The following is a 25021-nucleotide window of genomic DNA, read 5'->3' on the forward strand; positions in this document are numbered from 1 at the left end:
CAGTGCAGCCCTGCCTTAATGAGCTCAGTAGTACCAACTCAGAATGCACTTGGAGTGGGAGTGGTCAGCTCACTTGTTTGAAAATAGTTTGGCATCCCAGTCTCCGTGCACATGGAAAGCAAGTATTCTCCCTGACACACAAGCTTTCCATGAGCAGAAAATGTATGACACAGATAACAAACTGCTGTCTGACTAAGCTTTCAGTGCTTGTCCAAACTGGCAGGGGTGTGGAGGGAAGAATATGTTGTTTTTGGAAATGGCTCAGGGCTTAAGTTTAGTCAGCTATAATTGTTTTTAAACTATGATTGTATATTGTGTTTTTAATATGTTGTTGTAAGCCATCCCAGGAATATTTATTGATGGGCAGCCATATAAATCAAATGAATAACAATACACTCAAGATAAAAAGAACTCTAGAGAAGGAACCCCGCTCTCCCTAAGAATGCTGCCTCTCTAGGGCTGTAGTTCTCTTTGATGTGGCAAACCTGTTGCCTTGACTGAACCACATCAGCTCAAGGCTCACGTCTGAATACAAAAAAAGATTCCTGCACACAGAAATCTTGATGCCAGGGGAAATCAAGCACTGTCCTCTCCCTAACATACTTCCTTTTTTCCTGCAGATTACAACGAGGATGATGTATAGATATTATACTTAGAATGGCATTCCTTTTAAATTAGACACTGAGATGGTACAAAGAGACAGATGTAGCCTCTAAGGTTTGTATGATCAAAACTCTTTCGGCCTTTTTACATTCAAACTAGGAATGTGGATATTGACGCCAGATTAAATAAATTCCTCCTCTCCACCTTGAAATTATCACGTTCTTATTTCTCTCTAGATGTTGACAAATGAGCTTTATGTGTTGCGTGCCTATTTGAAAAGCCTGTTCTCTTCAAACAACTATGATCAATGCCAATTTATCAAATCAGCACAAAGTATGAAGACAAACGACGGTTCTGCTTTTCATGCTTGAATGCACTGATTTCCAATACTTGATTAATTTTCTCCCCTAACACAGAAATCAAATAATGTACATACCCAACATCTAAACACACAATCTTTCTAGGGAACTCTGGATGCAAAACAAGCAAGACTGCCATCTTGGATTTAGCTACTGTTGGTTTCCTAAAGCACAAATTCTTTTTCCTTCCACTTCCTCCAGTGAGGAGTAGTTAAAATCTATTACAGTCCCTTATTGCAGATGAAAGATTCCATTCAGGAAGGCTCACCTCTCCCACAGAGTTTGACAAAGCTTGTACAATCTTCTCATGAGCAGTGGCAACGACACTCTGACCGTTGATCTCAATGATGCGATGACCAACCCTGACGCCGCCTCTCTCTGCTATCCCACCTCGCATCAGGCTGCAGATCTGTCGAGAGGTAGAGATTCACATTCTATTAAGCAAAAAGGTAAGATTCTGCCAGGTGTGCAGTGGAAATAGCAGGAAGGCCATGAGGTTTTTGCTCCTGGGCTGCTCACTTAGAGATGTTGTGGTATCGCTATGCAAAACTGTAATGAGCCATGTATTGGTGTTGGTGTTTGAAGGGGAGGGGGGGAAGAGGTCACCTGGAGTGTGGAGTGTTAAGGTATGAGTGGGAGGGGGGAGCTGAAGGTGACATTCGGAAGAGCAAGAGGGAAGAGAGTGGAGAGTAGTTGGATGGGAATGAGTTTAGGAGCTCTGTTAAGGCAACCTGCTACAGTCAGGATACCTTAACCACTACACCACTACATTATTATTATTATTATTATTATTTTATTATTATTATTATTAACAACAACAACAACAACACTCTAATTGCTCTCATCCTAGACTTCTTTTTACCAGGGTCATCCTAAGACAGTTTGCTGCTTGAGGCAGAACAGCAAATATTCCCCTCCCCCATTTAAGATGCACGACAACCAGGGCGGCCTAGGTAATATTATCATCATCATCATCTATTTATTTATTTATACAGTGCCATCAGATGCAGATGGAGCTAGACATAAAATAAAACTAAAGAAACCAGTCCCAGCCCAAAAAGCATACAATCTAAATAAAATAAATAAGGACAACAAAGGAATGCAGGGAAAATAAATAGAGTAAGGACTGCAAATGCACATATTGTAGGTACACAAATTACAAAAAAATAAAAGACCTAAGCTGACATTCCAAAAGCTTTGGGGGGGAAAGGGAGGTTTTCAGAAATTGAGGGAGGAGTCCGCAAGAGCTCTGGAAGACAATTCCAGGAATAGGGAGCAGCAAGAGAAAATGGACGAAGCCGAGCTAAAACGAACACAACCCTAGGATGGGTCAGAAACACAGAGTATGAGGAGGAGACATCCCGAGCAGGGCTATGCTGAGAAATAAGGACTGACAGATAAGGACCAGCCAGATCGCGGAAAGCTTTAAAGTTAAAACAAGAGGCTTGTACTGAATCCTGAAATAAATAGGGAGCCAGTGAAGGGACTTCAAAAGTGGAGTAACATGGCCAAATAAATGACCTTGGCAGTGGAGTGTTGAACAGAAGCCAAGGGACTGACGAGAGTTTGTGGAAGACCAGTCAAAAGAAGATTGCAACAGAAAAGGCGAAAAATAACAAAAGCACGGACTAACATCTTTGCAGATGAGACAGACAAAAAAGGTCTGTTTCTAGCAATATTATAGAGGAAAAAATGACTGCTATAGCCTTAACGTGGGGAACAAAAGAAAGTCTAAAGTAAACCCAAGACTACGTCCTTCCTCCACAGGCTACAGAGGGACACTGTTAAGAGTGATGGAAAATGTGTATTGCGAAGAGGGCTTAGGAGGAAAGATGAGCAACTCTGTCTTCTCCATACTAAGTTTCAGGCGCCGATGAAGCATCCGTGCTGAAAGGTCCGAAAGACATGCCATAATACGATGCTGGACATCAGAAGAGAGTTCTGGGGTTGACAAATATAACTGTGTATCATCAGCATACAAATGATGCTGAAGGTCATGAGATCAAATAAGGCTGCCCAAGGGTAGGACATAAAGGGAAAACAGCAGGAGTTCTAAAACTGAGCCCTGTCGTACCCCAACCGAGGGGGTGGGAAGAGGGTGATGCACAACTTCCAGCCAACACATTCAATGTACGGCCTGACAAATAAGACACAAACCGACTAAGAACAGAATCACAAAACCCCAGATCACAAAGAGAGACCAACAAAAGACCATGATCAACATATCAAAGGCTGCAGAAAGAACTGAATAGAGGGAAGCAAAAATCCAATACTGATAAATTGTGGGTTGTATCCAGTTAAGTCCTACTCAGAATAGACCAGCTGAAGTTAAATAAGCCTAAGCAGGTTGTGTCTGTTAATTTCAATGGGTCTACCCTGAGTAGGACGACCATTGGATATCACCTTGTCTGTCTAACAATTTGCTGCCCTTTTATGACACCCCAAATCAGCTGTCTGAGGTGGCAGTCTCACTCTGTCTAACGGTGTCCCAACCTTGCTATTTAGTGTGGATGTTTTTTATTGTTCCCTGGGGAGGAGGGGGGACACTCTGTTGGGTACTAAATCTGAGGAATTGTCAGTGAAGCTCACACTTAATAAGGGGCTGAACAGCTACCCCAGTCCATACACAGTGCCTAATTGCTGTAAAAAATTGCCATAGGCTTGCTGTTAACACAGGGAGAACGTGAGCTTTTTTTCAAACAGAAATTAGGCAAATTGCATGCTAGGGACCATTAGGAAAGGCATTGAAAATTAAACTGCCGATATCATAATGCTGTTATACAAATCTATGGTGTGGCCACATTTGGAATATTGTGTACCATTCTGGTCACCTCACCTCACAAAGGATGCTATAGAACTGGAAAAGGTTCAGAAAAGGGCAACTAGATTAATCAAACGGATGGAGTGACTTCCCTATAAGAAAAGGCTGCAACATTTGGGGCTTTTTAGTTTAGAGAAAAGGCAAGAAAGAGGCGACATGATAGATAAATAAATAAATAAATAATAAGTGTGTAACATTATGCATGGCGTGGAGAAAGTGGATAGAGAAAAGTTTTTCTCTCTCTCATAACACGAGAAATTAGGGACATCCCATGAAGCTGAATGTTGGAAGATTCAGGACAGGCAAAAGAAAGCCCTCATTCACACAGTGCATAGTTAAACAAAGGAATTTGCTCCCACAAGAGGCAGTGATGGCCACCAGCTTGGAGGGATTTAAAAGAGGATTAGACAAATTCACAGAGGAGGCGGCTGTCAATGGCTACTAGCTATGACGGCTGTGCTCTGCCTCCTAAAGCAGAGGAGGTATGCTTCCAAATACCAGTTGCTGGAAACAGCACGAGGGGAAAGCGCTGTTTGCACTCAGGTCGTGCTTGCAGGCTTCTCATTGGGGCATCCTCCGACACCGGAGGCCTCCAAGACTTGGCAGCTGGACAGCCATCTGTCGGGAATGCTTTGATTTGGATTCCTGCATTGAGCAGGGGGTTGGACTTGATGGCCTTATAGGCCCCTTCCAACTCTACATGAAAGGTTGTCACATAGAGGAGGGTCGGGATCTCTTCTCGATCATCCCAGAGTGCAGGACACGGAATAATGGGCTCAAGTTGCAGCAAGCCAGATTTCGACTGGACATCAGGAAAAACTTCCTAACTGTTAAAGCCATACGACAATTGAACCAATTACCTAGAGAGGTAGTGTGCTCTCCGACACTGGAGGCATTCAAGAGGCAGCTGGACAGCCATCTGTTGGGAATGCTTTGATTTGGATTCCTGCATTGCGCAGGGGGTTGGACTTGATCGCCTTATAGGCCCCTTCCAACTCTACTATTCTATGATCCACAGGATGCTGGAGCAGATGAGCCATTGGCCTGATCCAACATGCTCTTCTTATATTCTTACGTCCTTAAGAGAGGGAAAGGCAGGGGGGAAGAGAAGTACATTTGGACTGCACACAGTGTAGGTGCCACTCCCCCCACTACTCTTTCATGATTCCTACCTTCACCCAACAGTGACAATTCCCCATGTGACTTTGGTACCTTAGAGAGCACCAGCTGGAGAATTGGAAACAAATGTTTGCTATGGGAATAGATCTCTGGACACACACACTTTAACCATCCTGTCTCTCTCTCTCTGTATATATATAAAAAAAACCTTACCCACACACGTATTCCTGTCTCCAGCAAGTACATTCTTAAAGACAACTTGTATGTGACAGATGAGGTAAACCCATTTTGCGGAGAGATGTTCTTTAGAGGTGAACTTATGGAAAGAATAAAATTCCACATGCTGCAGCCCAGAAATCTGGCCAATGGCCAGGGAAGATGGGTGTGATAGCCCATTGATCTCTGGAGGGCCACCTAGATAGGGAAAGCTGCCTTAGGAATGCACCCCAAAGCAAATCTAACCTATCCTGTTCCTGTGTGCATTATTTTAGCAGAAATCTGTACAAATCCTAAAAACAAAAAAAACCCGCACAGATGTTGTAAAAGTTTTTTTAAAAACAAAGCAAAACAAAACCAAAAACAAGGTAGTTCAAGGTCTGAGTGCTTTGCTTGAAAATGGAAATGGACTGCCTTCAAGTCAATTCCGACTTATGGTGACCCTATGAATAGGGTTTTCATGGTAAGCCGTATTCAGAGGGGGTTTACCATTGCATTCCTCTGAGGCTGAGAGGCAATGACTGGCCCAAGGTCGCCCAGTGTGGGGATTTGAACCCTGGTCTCCCAGGCCATAGTCCAACACCTTAACCCCTACACTACACTGGCTTCTGCTTTGCTTAATGGGGTGGTATTAATTACAGCTTCCTACGAGTGTCTTAGCACCACCCTACACAGAGCATGGGGCAAGAGAGCACAGCTGCTGGACATGTTGAAAACAACATAGTAGCAGGAACCACCACCACCCCGAGAGCAACGGGACTTGATGACTTGCCATCATTCTCAGGAGGAAACATGTATGGAACAAGCATGGCTTCCCCCCCCCCATGGGTGACCACCTTGTGTGCAATCTCTAAGGCAACTAGAGAATCCTGCAATGTATGGATTCCAGAGTGGACCCTGACCTGATGTGCACGTTGATCTGGGTAAAGCAGGTCAAACAAATCTGCTTCAGAAAGCAAATTTGCCAGATTCCTCCCCTGTCCCTCGATGTCCTGCTCAAAATCTTGGGGAAATTTTGACTTCATACAACCCAATATCCACATCAAAAGTCGTATTAATTCCACACCATCATTTGGGAGGTTTCATAAAGCCAAGATAGCAAGAGCAACCCTCACACAAAGAAAGCATAGACATTGGACAACATGCCTGCTAAGGTTCTTTATTCATTTATTTAAAGCATTTTTACCCCACTCGTTAGCCAAAATGGCTCTCAGAATAGCTTATGTGACCAATAGTACAGCAGTTCCTGCCCCCAAGTTTGGAATCGTAACCGACACGACACAGAAGGAAAAGGAGACGGGGGGGAGGAAAAAAGCAAGGAACAACTTGAGGGGTTGTCCTTAAAGGGATGGTGGGAATTGTAGTTCAGCAACATCTGGAGGGCCAAAGGTTCCCCACATCTGGCCTAAATGGTTGCCCACAAGGACAGAAGGCCCATCAGAAGTGTAACTGAACTGGAAAGTGTCTTATACCAGCCCAGAGTAATTGTCCTTCAAGGCAGGCGCGGCTGTGGCTCTCCAGATATTGCTGGACTCCAACTCCTGGCAGCCCCAGTCCGCATGGCCAAGGATCAGGAACGGTGGGAGTTGGAGTCCAGCAACATCTGCAGAGCCACAGGTTCCCCATCCCTGATCGAGCCCACTGTTGTCTCCTCTGACTGGCAGCAGCCTTCCAGGGACTGAGGCAAAAATCTTTCATATCACCTGCTACCTCATCCTTTTTGAACTGGAGATGCTGGGGACTGAACCTGGGACCTTCTGCATGCAAAGCATGCACTCTGCTACTGAGCTACAGACCCTCCTCTAGGGTCCGCCCTCCTGCATACACAAAGTGCCATTCCTCCTCACTGAGCAACCACAAGCAACATTCACTCCCTAAATTCCCAGAGGGTGATGGCTTATTGATTTATTAGTTGAATTTATATCCCACCCTTTCTCCCTGAAGCAGTTAACAACATACAATCAAATAAAACAATTATCAGTTATGCAGGCATTAAAATGAAGCTCTCAAAATGGGAGTGATGTGCTCTCCTCTGGCAGCTCCGCTGAGTAGCCACATTCTGCACCAGCTGCAGCTTCTGGATCATTTTCAAGGGCAGCCCCATGTACAGCGCATTGTAATAGTCTAAATGGGAGGTTATCAGAGCATGGAGGCCGGCCTAAGGCCAGTCTTCCAGAATAAGCTTGAAATCTAGCTGCTGTAAATTAAGCACCACCTATACAGAACATGGAGCAAGTGAGCGAGGAGGGACAGTGGCCGGTGACGTACCTCTGCACACCAGTTGCTGAGTACATTCAGATGCACCGTGGTTTGCCGTTACAGGCACAATCAGCCTCAGGCTTGTGCACTCCCTTCCATACTTCCTCCATTCTCCCTGCACAAGGGAATAATAGAAATTTCCACTTCTAGATTATAGCACGCCATAGCTTGCCATCTTGGTCCAAAGGGAGCATGGAAGCTCAAGGCTGCTTGCTCTCATAAAGTCAAACTATGGCTTGCTATTATGTCTAAATATAGTCTCTCTCTCTCTCCCCCCCCTTTCAGGTTGGTGCCCAGAATATCTTTCTGACTCCTAGGTTTAAACCTTTGCAATGCAAGACAACACAGTTGATAGGTGGGGACAGCGTGCAGAAAACTTGTGCATTGGGACAGCCCCTTTCTTTAGAACAGGCACTAGCAGTCCTGAGTTATTTCCAGGCCAACTAGAGGTAACAGCACAAAAGCAGCAGTTGGAGACGACAAGTACCAAATCATCAATTCAAGCCCGAGGAAATGAGATCCAACTGTGCTTCACAGTAGTAAGATGAACACAGCTAGCAGGACTGCCCCGAGCTTTCACAATGATATTTCTCTCTCCGTGCCCCAGCTGCTGGGCTGCAAGTTAAAAATTCCCATCACAGGCTTCAAGGAGATGACAACCGACTTGTGTACAAAATGGCTGTGATCTGAAGGAAAATGAAGACCAAAGAGCATTCTACAGAAGTGAGACATAATGTAATACAAATGCATAGATTAGGAAAAAGGTGCAAACTAACATCCAAGTGTTTGGATACCCCAGTGAGCACAGCTGGGTCAATAATCAGGAAGTGGAAGCTGCATCACACCACCCAGGCACTGCCAAGAAAAGGCCATCCCTCAAAACTCAGTGCTCAGACAAGAAGGAGACTTGTGAGAGAAGCCACAGAGAGGCCAACAATCACTTGGAAGGAGCTACAGAGTTCAGTGGCTGGGAGTGGAGTAATGGTGCACCAGTCAACCACATCAAGAGCTGACTGGCCTATCTGGGAAGGTGGCAAGAAAGAAGCCGTTACTCAAAAAGTACCATCTGAAAGCACGTGTGGAGTTTGCCAGAAAGCATGAGAGTGCCCCAGCTGCGATGTGGGAAAAGGTTTTGTGGTCAGATGAGACCAAAATAGAGCTTTCTGGCCAAAACTCAAAGTGCTATGTGTGGTGCAAACCTAACACTGCCCATGCCTCAAGACACACCATCCCTACAGTGAAGTATGGTGGTGGCAGTGTCATGCTGTGGGGATGCTTCTCATCAGCAGGGACTGGGCATCTTGTTAAAAATGAACAAAGAATGGATGGAGCAAAATACAGAAATACTGCAAGAGACCCTGCTTCAGTCCACTAAAAAACTGAAGCTTGGGAGAAAATTCACTTTTCAGCAGGACAATGATCCCAAGCGTAAGGCCAAAGCAACACTGGAGTGGCTCAAGAACAAAAAGGTGACTGTCTTACAGTGGCCCAGTCAAAGTCCTGATCTCAATCCCATTGAGAATCTGTGGCGCTCTTTGAAAATTGCGGTCCACAAGGGATGTCCAACCAACCTGAACGACTTGGAGTGAATCTGCCAAGAAGAATGGGCCAAAATCCCTGTGTGCAAAGCTGGTACATACCTACCCAGCAAGACTTAAAGCTGTTATTGCAGAGAAAGGTGGCTCTACCAAATATGAATGTGTGTGGAGGGGTGTTGAATACTTATGCAAGCAACACGTTTCAGTTTTTTATGAAGAACTAGGCTGTAGGCCAATACAGTGATTGATAGGATGGAGTGGGTGACCATCCCACCATCCGTGCATCTGAGACTGCTATCAATACCCACAAGGTAAGGCCGCGCAAGAGACAACATGCACAAAAGAGAGCAACCCCTTGCTGTTGCTCAGCCCCTCCCTCAGAACACCTATTTTGGGGGCTCTCACCATGCTACACTGGTGGGGATATCACTGGCAAGCCTCCCGTCCGCCCATTTGGTGGGGGGATGGAGGAGCTCTGCTACAGTGGAGTGATGTGTCACTCTGTTGGCAGCAGGTGGCTGGCTGAAGCCATAGGAGGGATGCTACAGCCTGGTGCAAGGGGATAGAGTGGATTGCAGCCTTAATGACTTATTGTAATTGATGGAGGTATTTATGCTTTATTGTCATTGGTGGATATTTTGTCAATATGGTAATATGTGAAATGGATTCTTGAGTTTTGCTAGTTGTTTATTTTTAGTTATAGTTTGAATTCTTATAGCATGACAGTGTGATTTTTTAACATCTGTTTTGTCATTTCTATGGTTGCAAACCACCGTGAGCACAGTAATACAGAAAGGTGGTATACAAATTGAAATTGAAAATGAAAAATTTCACTATGCACAGAGAGCAACCCCAGCCTGACGTCAGAGGAGAGGGTGCTAATCAGGACTGCGCCATGGGCATGCACTCAAGGGCCAGGATCCAAAGAACTGTGCCACCCATTTCCCTAACCCAAGAGGCACTGCGGCATGCACACTCTTGAAATAACTCTTGACATGCTCTCATGCAGGCAAATAAACTGGAAGAAATCTCCTTCAGACTTTACAGGGCAGGCAGAGGGGGTGCCATCTATGCCCTGGGAGTGGCATATCTGCGAGGGGGAGGGCTGCTTTATGCAAATAGGCTCCCCCTGTGATTTAGAGTTTTAAATCACAGGAAGACCCTTTGCCAGGGATGGAGAGCCTTTTTCAGCCCAAGGGCCTCATTCCCTTCTGGGTAGGCAGGCTAGAGGCAAAAGTGGGCAGAGCAATCAATACAAATTTTACCTTTGTACGCGCCCTTTGAGACCTTCATCCAGGGAAGCAAGAGCCATTATCAGAGTTCACAGACACATTTAAGCCAGGAAAAAGTCACAGAGAGTGCTAGGCCGGGCTGGAGCAGGGTGGTGGTCGCCTGGAAAGAATACCTAGCAGGGCTAGCACCAGGCATAACTGGGCCCTTGGGCACCAGACTGTCCCGGGCCCGGGTCATCATGCTCCCCCCCCCAAAATCCTCCCAATACAGGCGGTGCAGCCTTAAATAGGCCCATCCCTCCCACCTCCCATATTGCTGTATCAGCATGCTAGCGCACTGAGATGATGATGGGGCATCAACCCCGTAGGGATGCCTCTTCCGCCATCTTGGGTGACGGCAGGCATGAAGGCGCAGCAAAAAAAGATGTTAGCTCCTTACATTGCTGATTCCCTCCTACTGACTAAGCTTCACTCCCCGCAGTCGTTAATTCTCCTTCACTCCATCTAATGCCCAGTCTCCTCCTGCGCAGCTGAACCTCACGGATTCTTATCTGCCTAGAGTGCTGCTTTGGCTCTAAGTCTGTCAGGGCTGAGGCTGATGGGAGCTGTAATCCAAAACATTTGGAGGAGGGTATTCTAAGGCAGCTGTCCCCCAACATTCTGAAAGGGAGGGCTAGGGCATGATACTGATAGTGAGGTCAGGGTCTGTCGGCTGAACGCTCAGAGACAAAAGATGGAACCCAGGGCAGAGCCAACAGCAGAGTCTAAGAGGCAGAAAAGTAGCAGGTTTCGGCCAGTCAGAAAGTGAACTGTTGCAAGTCTGATACGTCTGCGTTGCAGCATCTGTAACTATATATATGCACACGTCACTGTGGGGTACACTCACACCTTCAAGTATGCCTTTATTTTATTTATACCCCTCATCGTCACCAGGCTGGCTCACAATTCAAAGTTTAACATGCGACACACACACACACATTTAAAAAATATATTCGAGCAGGGTGCAGAAACATGTGGCCCTCCTGGAACCCAGCTACCATGACCAACGTTCTCCATCCCTGCATGAGGCCAGTGCTTTTTTTGTGTCCTCAAAGGTACAGAGTACCATCACTTGCCCACAGTAGCTATTTTGTGCTGGCACCCACAGCACTTTTATCAAGATATGAGTACCATATCTTCCATTAGACTATATATACAACTTCAGCAATCTGAAGTAAAATATAAGCCGTGAAAAATAAAATCCAGAGTGGTTGAAAGACAGAAATTTAAGTGTGGAAATCACAAAATGTAACGTGTGTTCCTCTTAATAAGAAAAGGATTTCAGCCTGAGAACATTCTAGTACCCCAGCCTTCACCCTTCAGAAATCTTTCTACTCCTCAAGGCAACGCTCCTTAGGCCAAGGGTTCTACTGTTTTGCTTTTGCTATTCTGGAAGGCAGTAGTCCTCAACATGTCCTGCATTAGATGTTCACGCAGCACATTATGGCTCTTTGCCCAGTTGGAAATACTCCCAACAGCCACTAGATGGTACTAAACTCGTTAAAATGGTACAGCTTTATGGGAAAGCAATTCAGAAGCAATCTGGGAGCACAACATACTGTGTGCAGAAAACGATGCTAGGAATACTTGACTTCATTTCTGCAACGATATGGACGAGAGAGAGTGAGAGAGTTTTTTAAAGGCCTTGACACGAAGAATTGGATCTCAGGGTTCTACTCACTGAAGGAATTCTGCCTTTCTCTGAGCTAGTGCAGATCTTGCTCCAGACAGCTAACTCCCAGAAATAATTCCTGGCGTGAACTTGTTTGAGTTCAGGGTTGGTGCATCTTTTTCAGCTTCCTGTTTTCCACAATGACCAGCCAGAAGCCTACAAGGTGATATATGAAGGCAACAATCCTCACCTGCTGTTGCTCCTCCAGCAACTCGTTTTCAGGGGCAACCTACCTTTGAACAGGGAGATTTGACTTGGCCATATTATGGCTAGCAGCCATCCCAGATCCAGGTCCATTTAGACCAGCCTTTCCCAACCAGTGTGCCTCCAGATGTTGTTGGACCACAATTCCCATCTTTCCTGACCATTGGCAATGCTGGCTGAGGCTGATCGGAGTTGTCGCCCAACAACATCTGGTGGCCCACTAGTTGGGAAAGGCTGATTTAGACACACAAGTCATCACAAGAACATAAGAAGAACCCGGCTGGATCAAGCCAAGGCCCATCTTGGAGAGCAAATGTGGTGTAGTGATTAGAGTCTTGGACTAGGACCTGGGAGACCAGGGTTTAAATCCCCATTCAGCCATGAAGCACACTGGGTGACCTTGGGCCAGTCACTGTCTCTCAGCTTAACCTACCTCACAGGATTGTTGTGGGGATAAAATTAGGAAGGGGAGAACCACGTATGCCACTTTGAGCTCCTTGGAGGAAAAGAGGGATATAAATGCAAAAATCAATCAATCAATCTCATAGAATCAGAGTTGGAAGGGGTCTATAAGGCCATCGAGTCCAACCCCTGCTCAATGCAGGAATCCATATTAAAGCATAGCGGACAGGTGGCTGTCCAGCTGTCTCTTGAATGCCTCCAGTGTCGGAGAGCCCACTACCTCTCTAGGTGATTGGTTCCACTGTCGTATGGCTCTAACAGTTAGGAAGTTTCCCCTGAAATTCAGCTGAAATCTGGCTTCCTGCATCTTGAGCCCATTATTCCATGTCCTGTACTCTGGGACGATCGAGAAGAGATCCTGGCCCTCCTCTATGTGACAACCTTTTAAGTACTTGAAGAGTGCTATCATATCTCCCCTCAGTCTTTCCTTCTCAAGGCTCAACATGCCCAGTTGTTTCAGTCTCTCCTCATAGGGCTTTGTTTCCAGTCCTCTGATCATCCTTGTTGCCCTCCTCTGAACCCGTTCCAGTTTGTCTGCATCCTTCTTAAAGTGTGGTGTACAGAACTGGGCACTGTGATGTCCTTATATGTTAAAACCTGTAAATATGGTAAGTGCGGATTTATTTAAGGGATATATGGTAAGTGAATTGAATGACAGGGGGAAGAGCATGGGTTGGAAGGCTGGAGAATGCTGGATGATGATTGGCTGAGTGTTTGAATGGCTGAAGGTATAAATGGGAGGATGACAGTTGAGAGGAGGTCGGTTGGTGAGAGTGGTTGGAGAGTCATTTGGATGGGTTGGTTGGCAGAGTTCTGAGGGAGGGTTGGATTATATTTGGCTGATATTTAGACAGTATATATATGACCAGAAACATAAAGAGTGACACTATATAAAACCATACGCTTGTTAAACATTCCCAAAGTAATCTTGTTATTTCCTGGTGTTATCAAATAAATACTTTTATTGGTTTACCAAAAGCCTGATCCTTGGCTGGGGATATACAGACCAGAAGGGAGGGCAGGGTAATTACCAAGGCTGAAGGGAAACTGTGTCTAATGGTGGCAGCGGTGAAGGAAGAAAGTGTAACATCGTCAAGTATCCAGAGTAACCCAGGATTGTATGCTTTATAGAGAAGGATACAGGGGGGTTGTGGACAACAAGGGCACCCAGACACAAAGTAACAATAAGTCATAGGGAGACTCAGGCAAAGTCTCCAGCAGTATTGTTTACATGGAGTGACTAGTGGTGCTGCCTAGCAGTGGGATCTTGAGGGATCTGTGCTAGAGCGGAGTGAGGAAAAATAAAAATGATGATCCTGACTGGTGGTGGTGTCCTGAGGTGGTGCCTAGTGAAAGGCAGTAGCCACAAGCAGGTGGGAACCTGACAGGGGGAGCCAAAGGTGGGATCGTCACAGGCACAGTACTCAAAATGAGGCTTAACCAGTGTTGAATAGAAGGGAACCAATACTTCATACCATTTGGAAGCTATACTGTTAAAGCAACCTAAAATAGCATTTGCCTTTTTTGCAGTCACATCACACTGTTGGCTCATATTCAGCTTGTGATCAACAACAATCCCAAGATCCTTCTCGCATGTAGTATTGCTGAGCCAAGTATCCCCCATCTTATAACTGTGCATTTATTTTCTTTTTCCTAGATGTAGAACCTTGCACTTATCCCTGTTAAATTTCATGCTGTTGTTCTCATCCGGCATCGTGTTCTTACAGTGGCCAACCAGATGCAATAGCCTGCACTCTCTATTGTCCTTCCCAGCAATACTGCCTCCAATACTGCAGATAACATAGCCATTGTGACTAGTAGCCATGGATAGCTTTATTTTCCATGAATTCGTCTTGATCCCTTTTAAAGCCGTTCAAGTTGAGGGCCATTACTGCATCCTATGGGAGCATATTCTACCATTTTATTATGCACTGAAGAAGTACTTTTGTCTGTCCAGGATCTTCCAACGCTCAGCTTCATGGGATTGCCTTGGGTTCCAGCATGATATGAGAGGGAGAAAAACTAGTCTCTACCAACTTCCTCCTCATCATGTAGAATTTTATACACTTCTGTCATCCCCCTCCCCCTCCCGTCCCCAGTTATTTGTTCCATTTATTCTTCCTTCAAAACCAAATGCTGCATTCTCAAAGTGCTGGAAGGCAAGAGAAAAGAATGATTGTGCTTCTCTATCCTGCTTTTTTGTGCAAGAAAAACAGTTTTCCAGCCCAACCACTGCACCGAGACTAAAAGGAAAAGTGAACTTACAATTCCGTTCTGCACACTGAAGCCCAACTGGTATTTCAAGTCGGGACGCTTTATAAGGACGGTGGTGACTGGAGGACAGCTGACAATGTTCAGCTTCACTTGTGTCTGATTCTTGAGACCCTGCAAAATATTCTCAAAGTCAGCAAAGTCCTTATCAACAGACATTTACTACAAATGAGGCAAAGCAGTTTCCAGCGTCAGCTATTTATATTTCATTGTATCGAAGGGTAGTTCTGCCTTCCTGGAAAATGTTTTTGCTCACACACATCAGTGCACCCAATTCTCACCCATCTCCCTAACCCGTTTAACCCACACATCCCAAAAAGCTGCTCCTGACGGTTGGGGGACCCTCCAGAACAGAATGGGTTATCATAGCACAGAGGACTGCAGCAGGTAGGGGGACTGACCACATGTTTTCTGATAATATAAACCCGTCATTCGATACAACCATTAACAGCAACTTCTCGCAAAATATTTTCATTTTGACCCAGTTTTGAGTACCCAAGGGACTGCTGTAGCTTGTTGCACTGGAGCTAATTTGACGTAAGTAACTTGTGCCTTTAATCTATGTATTTTATCTTATTACAGGGACATGGGGCTTCAATCTCAGAAGTTGAATGTGACCTTCCAGCCCTCTCTATATCTGGCCCTTGGGACTCTCTCTGCAGGCCACACTGCTCAGTGACACTGCTCTGCACCTTACTTGAGTGCTTCTGCCTGGCAGGATATGTGTCCTTGAACTTGTATCCTGGAACTTGAACAGTGGGTGTCTTGGCTGCCTGAATGGAGGGGCGCATGCGTGTGCATATGAGAGTGAGAGAGCTCTGACTTTTGCTTGGCTGGATTGTACACTCTTGTCCTGCACACAAACATGTCCTTGAACTGTGATAAATGCCTCTTGCTTACCTGTGTCTGTCAAAACCTCTGACTTTGAGGCTAAAAAGAGTTCCTTTCCCCCACTTGATGTTTCACAATTCCTAAATTACCTACCAATTAGACATAGAGGGCATCAACTAAAGAGTATTTTTTATTATTCAGAAAAATCCCCTTACGTTTTGTGTACATCTGATTCCCTGCAGTCTCACATTCAGGTACTGACCAGACCAAGTCCTGCTTAGTTTCAGCAAGGTGGAGGCATCAGGTCCCTTCAGAGTACACCCTGGGACTTTACAAGCTTTACTAGAGGCTTCTGATAATTAAGCCTTCCACCGTCTCTATTCACTGTTAGTAAAACCCATAGCACTGGCAAGATCAAACTTTGCTAACGGAATATTTTCTGGAGAGGGGGATCCCTCCTTCCAATGCACATGCAGCATCTAAACTAAGAAGCTAATGCAAATGGTACCTTGATGATTCCTTGACACGTTGCCAGGGGAAGCCCAACAAGGCTGGTCCCGTTAATGGACATAATCTGGTCCCCGATGCTGAGCTTCCCCGAGCGAGCTGCCGGGGCCCCATTCATCATGTTGGCCAGGATCACCGTGGGCAAAATGGACCCCCAGCCAGACTCCACAATTACCACTCCGAGAATCTCACCCTTCTGCTTGGCTATCTGCAGCTGTAGGAGAAAACAAATTGGAAAGAGGCTTGTGGGAATTCTAGAGAAATTAAGCTGCGCTATCTCCATTTAACAAAACCCAGATTTCCTCTGCAAACACTTTGGCGCGATCATGGTGTCTCCCCTGCCAGGTAAGTATGTGGGCCTTGACTCTCCTTGTGGGACACTGTGGTCTCCAATCATGTTAGGATGATCTGTGGCAGGCTGGTGAAGAAAAGAAAATGGGATGTTCTCAGCCCAGTGGGACGGCACTTGCTTTGCGTGCAGAAGGGGCCAGGCTCAGTCCCCGGCATTTCCTATTAAAAATGAGCAGGTAGCAGGCAATGGGAAAGACCTTTCTCTTCCTGAGATCCTGGGAAGCTGCTGCCGTTCAGAGCAGACAATACTGGGTTAGTTGGCAAACAGTCTCACCTGGGATGAAGCAACTTCCTTCCTAAAATGGATCTTGGCTTTTGAGGGGTGGGTGGGGCAGGAGACCATTTGTTACCTGAGGGTTGGGATCCATTCCACAATGACTCCAATTTTAGCCTAATTACTGGAGGGAACTTTCTTCCTGCCATAAAATATTGATACAAATTGATATATAGGATGTTTTGTAGAATGTTCAAAGCGCTTCATCTACATCAGGGCAGGGATCTATACAGCAATCTTGTAAGGTAGGCTGGTGTTGATGTATTTGCAGATAGCCAAAACCCAGATGCTTGCTCAAGGCTGATGCAGAATTCAAACTGGGGACTTTCCAGCGCAAGCTGGCATAACGGAGCAGTTAGAGTGTTGGACTGAGGCTGGGGAGACCTGGACTTAAACTCCCATTCGGCTCTGAAGCTAACTTGGGGATCTTGGGCCAGTCACTGTCTCTCAGCCTAGTCTGCCTCACAGGGTTGTTGCAAAAGTGTACAGGAGGGGTTACCGATACTGTTCGGAGTTCCTTGGACGAAGAACAGGAAGAAGACGTCATTAAGACAGTAGCGGTGCACTGCACACATAAAAGGGGGAGGATGTGAGGCCCTCTGCTCCAGAAATCTTACACTTTCACCGGAAAAATTAGGAATTTCTCTGGCACGGACAGTGGAAACCTTCCTCAACCTCCAGGGCTCTTTTGTGGATGTTTCACTTTTCACCTTGCCTTCAGTGGCAAGGGTTGCTAAGTGGAATGAGCAAGACCCAGCAAAAGAGCGACCAATCCTCCTTATTTTGGTACCTCCCCCCCGGAGCACCCATTCCCAATGGCTGGGGCTACTGACCTCACCTCTTCCTTCCAAGCCCTTGATAAAGGGGCAGGGGGGTCATGCTCAACCACCTCAGATGAGCCAGAAAACGATGCTCCGAAGGAAGGTAATGCCCCCACCCAGGACGTTTCCTCCCCTGATTCATTCCCCTTTGCCATTCTCAAAGTGACAATCTTAAAGCAGATCTTGTTTTGTTATACACATCCGCCAACAGCACACGTGACTCTGGGAAGCAACACTCTCCGACATCAGTAGCTGTTGCTTTCAAAATGCATTATGTGCGTGCACTTCTGCACACTTCCCCCCCACACATCCTGCAGCTCAGTAGATTACAATTTATTTCCACTTTCCCCAGTGCAGATTTAAAATCCAATTTCCACTCAGCATGTTGGTTTTTGGCTTCCCTTTCCTTCACCTTGGCTGCCTGTCACCTCTAAGCATTCAGCTTATAAGCTGCCAAAATGGCTAGGGAGATAAAAATCACTTGTCTCCCATCTAGTGGTATGACATTTACTTCTCATTTAGAGTTCTCACCTCCAGGACAACATTCCAAATGCCCAGCATTCCCAACAGCTTTGAACAGGACAGCAAGGGGTATTCATTCCCAAAAACCTAGCAGCAACCTGGCCATTGCAGGCTATGCTTCATGCTCTTGCTCCAGAGCAAATGGGTTTAATGAGCCATTCCTGCATGGAGGTTTTGGAGGGGGACAGACATGCAACTGGGAAGGGGGAGGAGAGGCCGTAGCCCAGTGGTAGGACACTTGCTTTGCATGCAGAAGGTCCTGGGTTCAATCCTTGGCAGCTCCAATTTTAAAAGACCAGGCAGCAGTGATGGGAAAGGCCGTTTTCTCCCGTAACTTTGCAGACTGACCATCTGAGTAAACAACACTGGTCTAGATGGGCAAATGGTCTGACCTGGCATGAGGCAGGTTCTGGTGTTCGCTCATGACATTTTATGCCTGCAACCAAAGGTGTACACATGAAAATGTTCTGAGATCCCAGAAAAAGCACAGAATGTGGCACTGGATGCAGAAGCTTAGCTTTCGAGTTTGTTTGCTTTTTAATTTTATTTATTTATTTATTTTATTTAATTAAATTTATATACCGCCCGACTAGCAATAGCTCTCTGGGCGGTGAACATAAAAATCAAATTAATCAAATTTCTAGTCCCTACAACCCATAGAGATATGCTAAAACAGAGTGGGAAGCATGTGCCCCTTCAGCTCCTGTCGGATTCCATCTCCCCATCAGGCCCAGCCGGCATAGGCAATGGTCAGGGATCATGGGAGTTGTAGTACAGCAACCTCTGGGGGTTCACAAGTACCACAAACCTGTGCTAGAAAGAATCACAGAATCATAAAATAGCAGAGTTGGAAGGGGCTTATAAGGCCATCGATTCCAACCCCCTGTTCAGTGCAGGAATCCAAATTAAAGCATACACAACAGTGGCTGTCCAGCTGCCTCTTGAATGCCTCCAGTGCTGGACAGCCCACCACCTCCCTAGGACATTGGTTCCATTGTCATACCAACATTTCCCAAGGGTACAGCCAGCCATATGCACATAATGGTCATGACACACACAATACTCTACACTGTCCTCATTCTGACTTATATATAAGGGAGGGACTCCCAGCTATCCAGCACTCCAGACTGGTGACTGATACATCTCATCTCTCAAACAGGTTTTTCTTTCACCCACTAAAACTAGAAGCTTCATTTGAATTAGAAATAAATGAAATCTGGCACTCTTGATTTCCAAGAGTCTTGCATACATGCACGAATTATGAGAAGCCAAATCCTGCAAGCTTGAGTAAAACTTCACAATTTTGGGTTAGATCCCTGTGCTTCCTGTTGCCTGTCTGTTTCTAATTATTAGGAGCTTGCCAAGGGAATGAGGAAAACTCCAAGGCAAGGATAACCTTGGGGAAAAAGTTTTCCTCCACATCTTAGACGGAACAAGCAGGCATCAGAATGATTGATAGAAAGAGTCCCTTAATGGCAACACAGCAAATATGGGGATGATATACTCATGAAGCCGGATCTCAGTTGGAGAAACGATAAAGCCCTTTTAGCAACATACAGAGTCAGCTCCACTATGTAAAAAAATAATTTTAAAAATGCAGAAGACTGGCCGTGGGAGATGTATCTTCTCTGTGAAGGAACAGCAGGCAATAGGCCCACTCTGTGCGGCACTGATTAGCCCACAGCTTGATGCCCCTATCTACTCTCAATCTATCACACTTTAGGAAAGATGCAGAAATAAAGAAATAAACAGGCCTATGGCAAATTCACAAGCAGAGCAATAAAGACGGCAGTGCATTATACGAGAAGAACACGGTTCGTTTAGGGGGGGAACAATTATTGGTGTTGGAAGAATTGCAGGGAAAGGGGCATAGCTCAGTGGTAGAGCAGCTACTTTGCACTTAGAAGGTCCCAGGTGGTTCAGTCCCCAATTGCATCTCCAGGTAGGCCTGGGGATGTTCCCCCTTTGACATCCTGAAGAGTCACTAACGCGACCCAATGGTCAGACTTTGCATGAGGCAGCTTCCTATGTAAGAGGTGTTTATCACTTACTAATATTTAAAAGTGTGCGAAAGAGAAGACAGAGAGGAGCTACTCATCAAGGCTATGAGTGTGTGTGTGGGGGGGACAACTGAAAGCAATAAACTAGCTCAGCCTTCCCCAACCTGACACCTGTTGCGCCCCAGGCACAGGGGGAGTTGGATCAGGGAGAGGAGTCAGACGAGGACAATGTCCCTGGGGGCGTTGGAGGAGGGGGGGGACTCTGCCAGCCCGCAGACTTCCTCGGCCGGCACCCCAATCGAGGCAGGGCCAGCTCTGCCTGCAAGTTCCCCGCCTGAGCTGTTGGGAAGCAACCCCTCACACACGCCAACCCCACCCGCACCGGAATCCCCGCCTGGCACTTCAAACGCTTCCCTGCCAACCAGCTTCCCGCCTCCTGAGGTCACGCCATCACCCAGCGAAGCCCCGCTGTCGGATGGGCCGTCAGAGGCCCGCCCCCCCCTTGCCCCGCATGAGGAGGCGCAAGAAGAGAGAATTCAGAGGGTGGAACTTTGGCAGAGCTGTCGTTTATGCGCAAAGACCCCTACTTAAGCAGGTGCCTTCCCAGACTCTAGTGCTCAGTCAACTCCCCACACGCCGCAGAGACTGTTTAGGTAGAATAGTTAGGGAAAGCAGTGAGTCAGGGTAGACAGGTTTATGAAGTGCACCGCTTTGGATGTGACCATCACACTAATAAAATGAGAAATAGAACAAACCCCGCCTCAGTCTGGTTCCTTCGACTCTAGCACCCTCCAGATGTTTGGACTGCAGCTCTCATCAGCCCAGCCAGACTGAGCTAGCCGAACCCCAGAAAGCAGGACAAACACCATGCATGCAGGTGGCAGTTGGGGGTGTCAGAATAAAACCTCCTAGCAGTGGAGGATTGGGAGGAGGAGTCCCTGAAGACTGTTGGAAGGTCAGCCTTCAGAGATTATGGGGCCTTCTGCATGCACTGTTGGGAGCTCCAAATGCTAGAAGCAAGGATGCATTGCTCTGTGCACAACTCTCCAGAGCTGCAGGTTCCCCATCCCAGTTTCAAGGAGACAGGTGAAATAACCCTTCTGACCTTAGGGATGATTCTGACAATATTTTTCCTCTACTTGCAAGATTGTTATAAGCAGCATAGTGATTGCAACGGTAAGCTGGAAAGCCCCGGGTTCCAATCTCATCCGAGTCACAAAACTTGTTAGGTGGCCTCAGGCGAAAGCCTCAGTCTGCCTCCCATCTTAAAATGGGTATAATGACACACAATAACGCTCCAGCTTGTAAGACTTGTTGATAAGGATTACTGAGTTATAAACACAGAGCATTTTGAACACCTGAAATGGTTTTAGTTAACCAAAATCTGAATGGTCGGATGCACCCAAAAACTAGATTGAAGCTGGACCACGGACCAAGTCTGCATCTGACTGTTCAGACATCACAAAAAAAAAGCACTTTTCCAGCTCTTGTATCGATATGCAAGCTCAAGACACAAAGGAGTGATGTGGGGATGATGAGTTAACATCAGAATCAGAACTGTAACTCTTTTTTATTAATAAAATGCCAATTTTTCAAATTTGGTACGAATTATTACTTATTCATAGATTTGCTAAACCTAAAGCCCATCCCCCTTGGGTATATCAACCTTTCTGATTTTAAAAAAGAGTCACCAACCTGCAGAAAGTAATCCTGGGGCCCCATGTACATCAAGTCAAAATACAATTAAGTCTCCAAGATGAAAAAAAAGAGAGACAAACATTCTAGAAATGAAATTGTACCTGCATAACTGAGGGCCCAAAACACACATGACATTTGTCATATAGTTTGAGGTTGCATGGTTGCTTTTTCTTTTAACCAACAGCTGGTGTCAGGGATTGGGGAGCAGCCAGATCAGTACAGTGGAGTGAGTGCTTTAACCCCTTGTCCTCACTGCAGTCCTAATCAAATTCCTGTCCCCCATGCCTGCTATTTGCAATGGGAAGGAAGGTCCCATTAGCATCAAAGTCAGCTTTCCTCCCTTTGTGAAAAACGACCCTGATATTTAAGTGATAATGGGAAGATCTGAAGGCACATGAGCCAACCACCTTGCTGAAGCTAAGCAAGTCTGGGTTTGGTCAGTGCCTGGATGAGAGACTGCCTGGGAGCCACTTGTGACCATCTTGGGCTACTATGGTGAAAGAAAGGCAGTGTATAAATGTAAATAAATAAATATCTCAGTGCCTTCTTACTCAGCTCCATGATGAAGGCCCACAACCTCACAATGTAAATAGGAAATAAAAAATGTCTATGCTGTGTGTGAGCTTGTTTTGTTTTCACCTGTTAAGTTTCAATTTTATTGTTTGCTACTGTGGAAAATATTAATAAACAACATTTTTTTTAAAAAAAGTAGGTGTGTATTTAGGGGTAAAGACAGCAATCTGGACCATGGCAGGAGCAAAGGGTTAAACCCCCTCTCCCCTGCCATAGCCCTGATCTGGCTCTCTTCCCCTGCTCTGGCTATTGGTTGAAGAAAAAAACAATTAGTTTAGCCCTCACTTACCTTCACTCACCGCCCCTTCTGTCACTTCCCTCTTTCCCCTGTACAATTGTTTCTTGTACATGCATATCTGCCTGTGTAGGAGTGTATGATGTTTTTGTATGCCTGGTAACTAGAATGTTAGGCTTTCATCACAAGGAGGGACTGTGATGGGAGGTGTGAGAAAGCTTGACATGGATGAAGGAGTAAAAGGGCTGGCTGAAAAAAAGTCCAAATTAACTTTATTCAGCAGCAGCAGCAACAAAAAACCCAGCTCAGTAGATTTAATTTTATTCTACTGTATTATATGATTTTTAAAAATTGCAAATATATTCTTAAAACTCTATGTGAGTTCCCAGCGTGTACTAGCAGAGAAAATATATGCTTTTATTTTATAAATAGGGAAAATTCACCTCTTTGCAGTTCTCCGAGTTGGAGAAATGGATCAGATCGTCATTATACATCTCCTGGGTGTTGATGATGTCACTGTACTCCTTCTGGCTAAGGTCCTCCGGGTTTATGCCGTTGGCCCTGAGGAACTCCTGGTATGCCACGCTGAAGGCTTGGCCAATTGACTGGGCTATCAGCTGAGCCTGCAAAAGAAAAGTGGTGGAAAAGATCTGCAGGGTCTGTATGCAACCCATTTCTCATCCTTCTGGCAGGTGACGCTAACCCTTCCACACCACAAAAGCTGCCAGCATCCCCAAGCAGAGTCTTGCTTTTTTTCTGGTGCAAAACTGGACTCAAGTCCAGAACGACGGTGGTATATATAAAAAAGGTTCAAATAAAATACATTTTAAATAAATGAAACAAGAACCATCCCAGTGCCAAGTTATAAGAATTGTGTGGATGGCACAATTTTCCAGGGTAAAAAGGGGGTATTCAAAAGGGACGTGCTCCACTTGAACCAGACTGCTGGCACTTAAAAATCGACTGCAGGGGAAGGGAAGAAAGCCAACAGAGACTAAGGAGGGACCTGTTTGGAACAAATCTCCTCCCTGGGATGAGGATGAAAAGAAATGATGAAAATTTAAATGGCAGAGGCACGGAACCAGACATTATGAGCGCAGCGGCACAGGATAGGTATCCAGAGAGGGTCAAGGTACCACAGGCCAAAACACAAGTACCAAAGATGCTCAAAGAGAGACACTGTATACAAGTGTTTATATGCTAATGCCAGAAGTCTCCGAGCCAATATGGAAGAAGTGGAGTGCTTGGTCTTACAGGGCAGTGTTGATATAGTGGACATAATGGAAACCTGAGGGAATGGAGAGAACCAGCGTGACACGGTTATCTTTGGATATAAACTCTATAGGCAGGATGGGGAAGGACCGACTGGAGGTGGTGTTTCTCTATACGTCAAACAGGGCATTATGTCCAGCAAGCTAAAAAACCTCAAAGGAGCAGACACCTCCACAGAATCATTGTGGGTGGTGATACTGGGCCCCAAGAGTTATTTAATATTGGGGACATGCTATCGTCCCCCTGATCAAAATGCTCAGGCAGATGTTGAGATGAAGAATGAAATCAACCAAGCATCCAAAAGAGGAAATATTACTACAATATGTGTAGCCAGTCTATGTTAGGGTAGTTGAAGTTGCCCATTACTATGAATGACTTCAACTACCCTCACATAGATTGGCTATATATGTGTTCCAGTCATGACAAAGAGGTAATGTTTCCAGATATCCTAAATGACTGTAACCTAGAACAGTTGGTCATGGAACTAACCAGAGGGGCAGCGACTCTGGAGTTAATACTGAGTGGTGCCCAACAGCTGGTGCAAGGTATTGTCGAACCTATTGGGAGCAGTGAGCACAGTGTTATTCAACATACACGGAAATGGCCAATTGCCAAGAAAATCCAACACTTTGCATTTTACTTCAAAAAAAGAAAAACTTCCCCAAAATGAGGGGACTGATAAAAAGGAAGCAGAAAGGCAAAGTCAAATCACTCCAAAAAGTTGTTTAAAAACACAATAATAGAAGCTTAAGTGGAGTGTATGCTGCACATCAGGAAAGGTGCCTCCAGGGCCAAAAGGATGCCAACGTGGTTAGCAAGCAGAGTCAAAGATGCTATTAGCAGCAAGAAGGCTTCCGTCAAAAAATGAAGAACAAAAAAAGAACACAAAATTTGGCAAAGGAAATGCAAGTAGACAATAAGGGATGCTAAAAAGAATTTGAGGACTCTGCTAAAAATATAAGAGTTCAGCAATTAACATATCTAACCAGGGCCGGTGCCAGAAGGCAGCTAAGTTGGGCCCTGGCCGAGGGCCCCTGAAGGGCCCCTTCTTAGGGCAGGGGAGTGGTGCTCCCATTCTCTGATCCACGGCAGTATCAGATCCTGCAACCTGACCCTGCCTCAGATCGTGGAGAGGGAGCTCC

The 25021-nt window shown here is 45.7% G+C and overlaps 1 protein-coding gene across 2 annotated transcripts in view; it reads right to left on the minus strand.

Annotated features, from left to right (window-relative positions):
* The window catches only part of APBA2 (amyloid beta precursor protein binding family A member 2), a 193766-nt gene that overhangs the window by 2826 nt on the left and 165919 nt on the right, over nucleotides 1-25021 (minus strand). For both annotated transcript variants that reach the window (XM_061595509.1, XM_061595508.1), the window contains 4 exons: nucleotides 23051-23230; nucleotides 16135-16347; nucleotides 14790-14909; nucleotides 1231-1371 (listed from right to left, as the gene is read on the minus strand). In XM_061595509.1, coding sequence (XP_061451493.1) covers nucleotides 1231-1371; nucleotides 14790-14909; nucleotides 16135-16347; nucleotides 23051-23230 — 654 coding nt within the window. The remainder of the gene's footprint in view (nucleotides 1-1230; nucleotides 1372-14789; nucleotides 14910-16134; nucleotides 16348-23050; nucleotides 23231-25021) is intronic.

Source organism: Rhineura floridana, chromosome 14 (assembly GCF_030035675.1).
Source record: "Rhineura floridana isolate rRhiFlo1 chromosome 14, rRhiFlo1.hap2, whole genome shotgun sequence".
Taxonomy (NCBI): domain Eukaryota; kingdom Metazoa; phylum Chordata; class Lepidosauria; order Squamata; family Rhineuridae; genus Rhineura; species Rhineura floridana.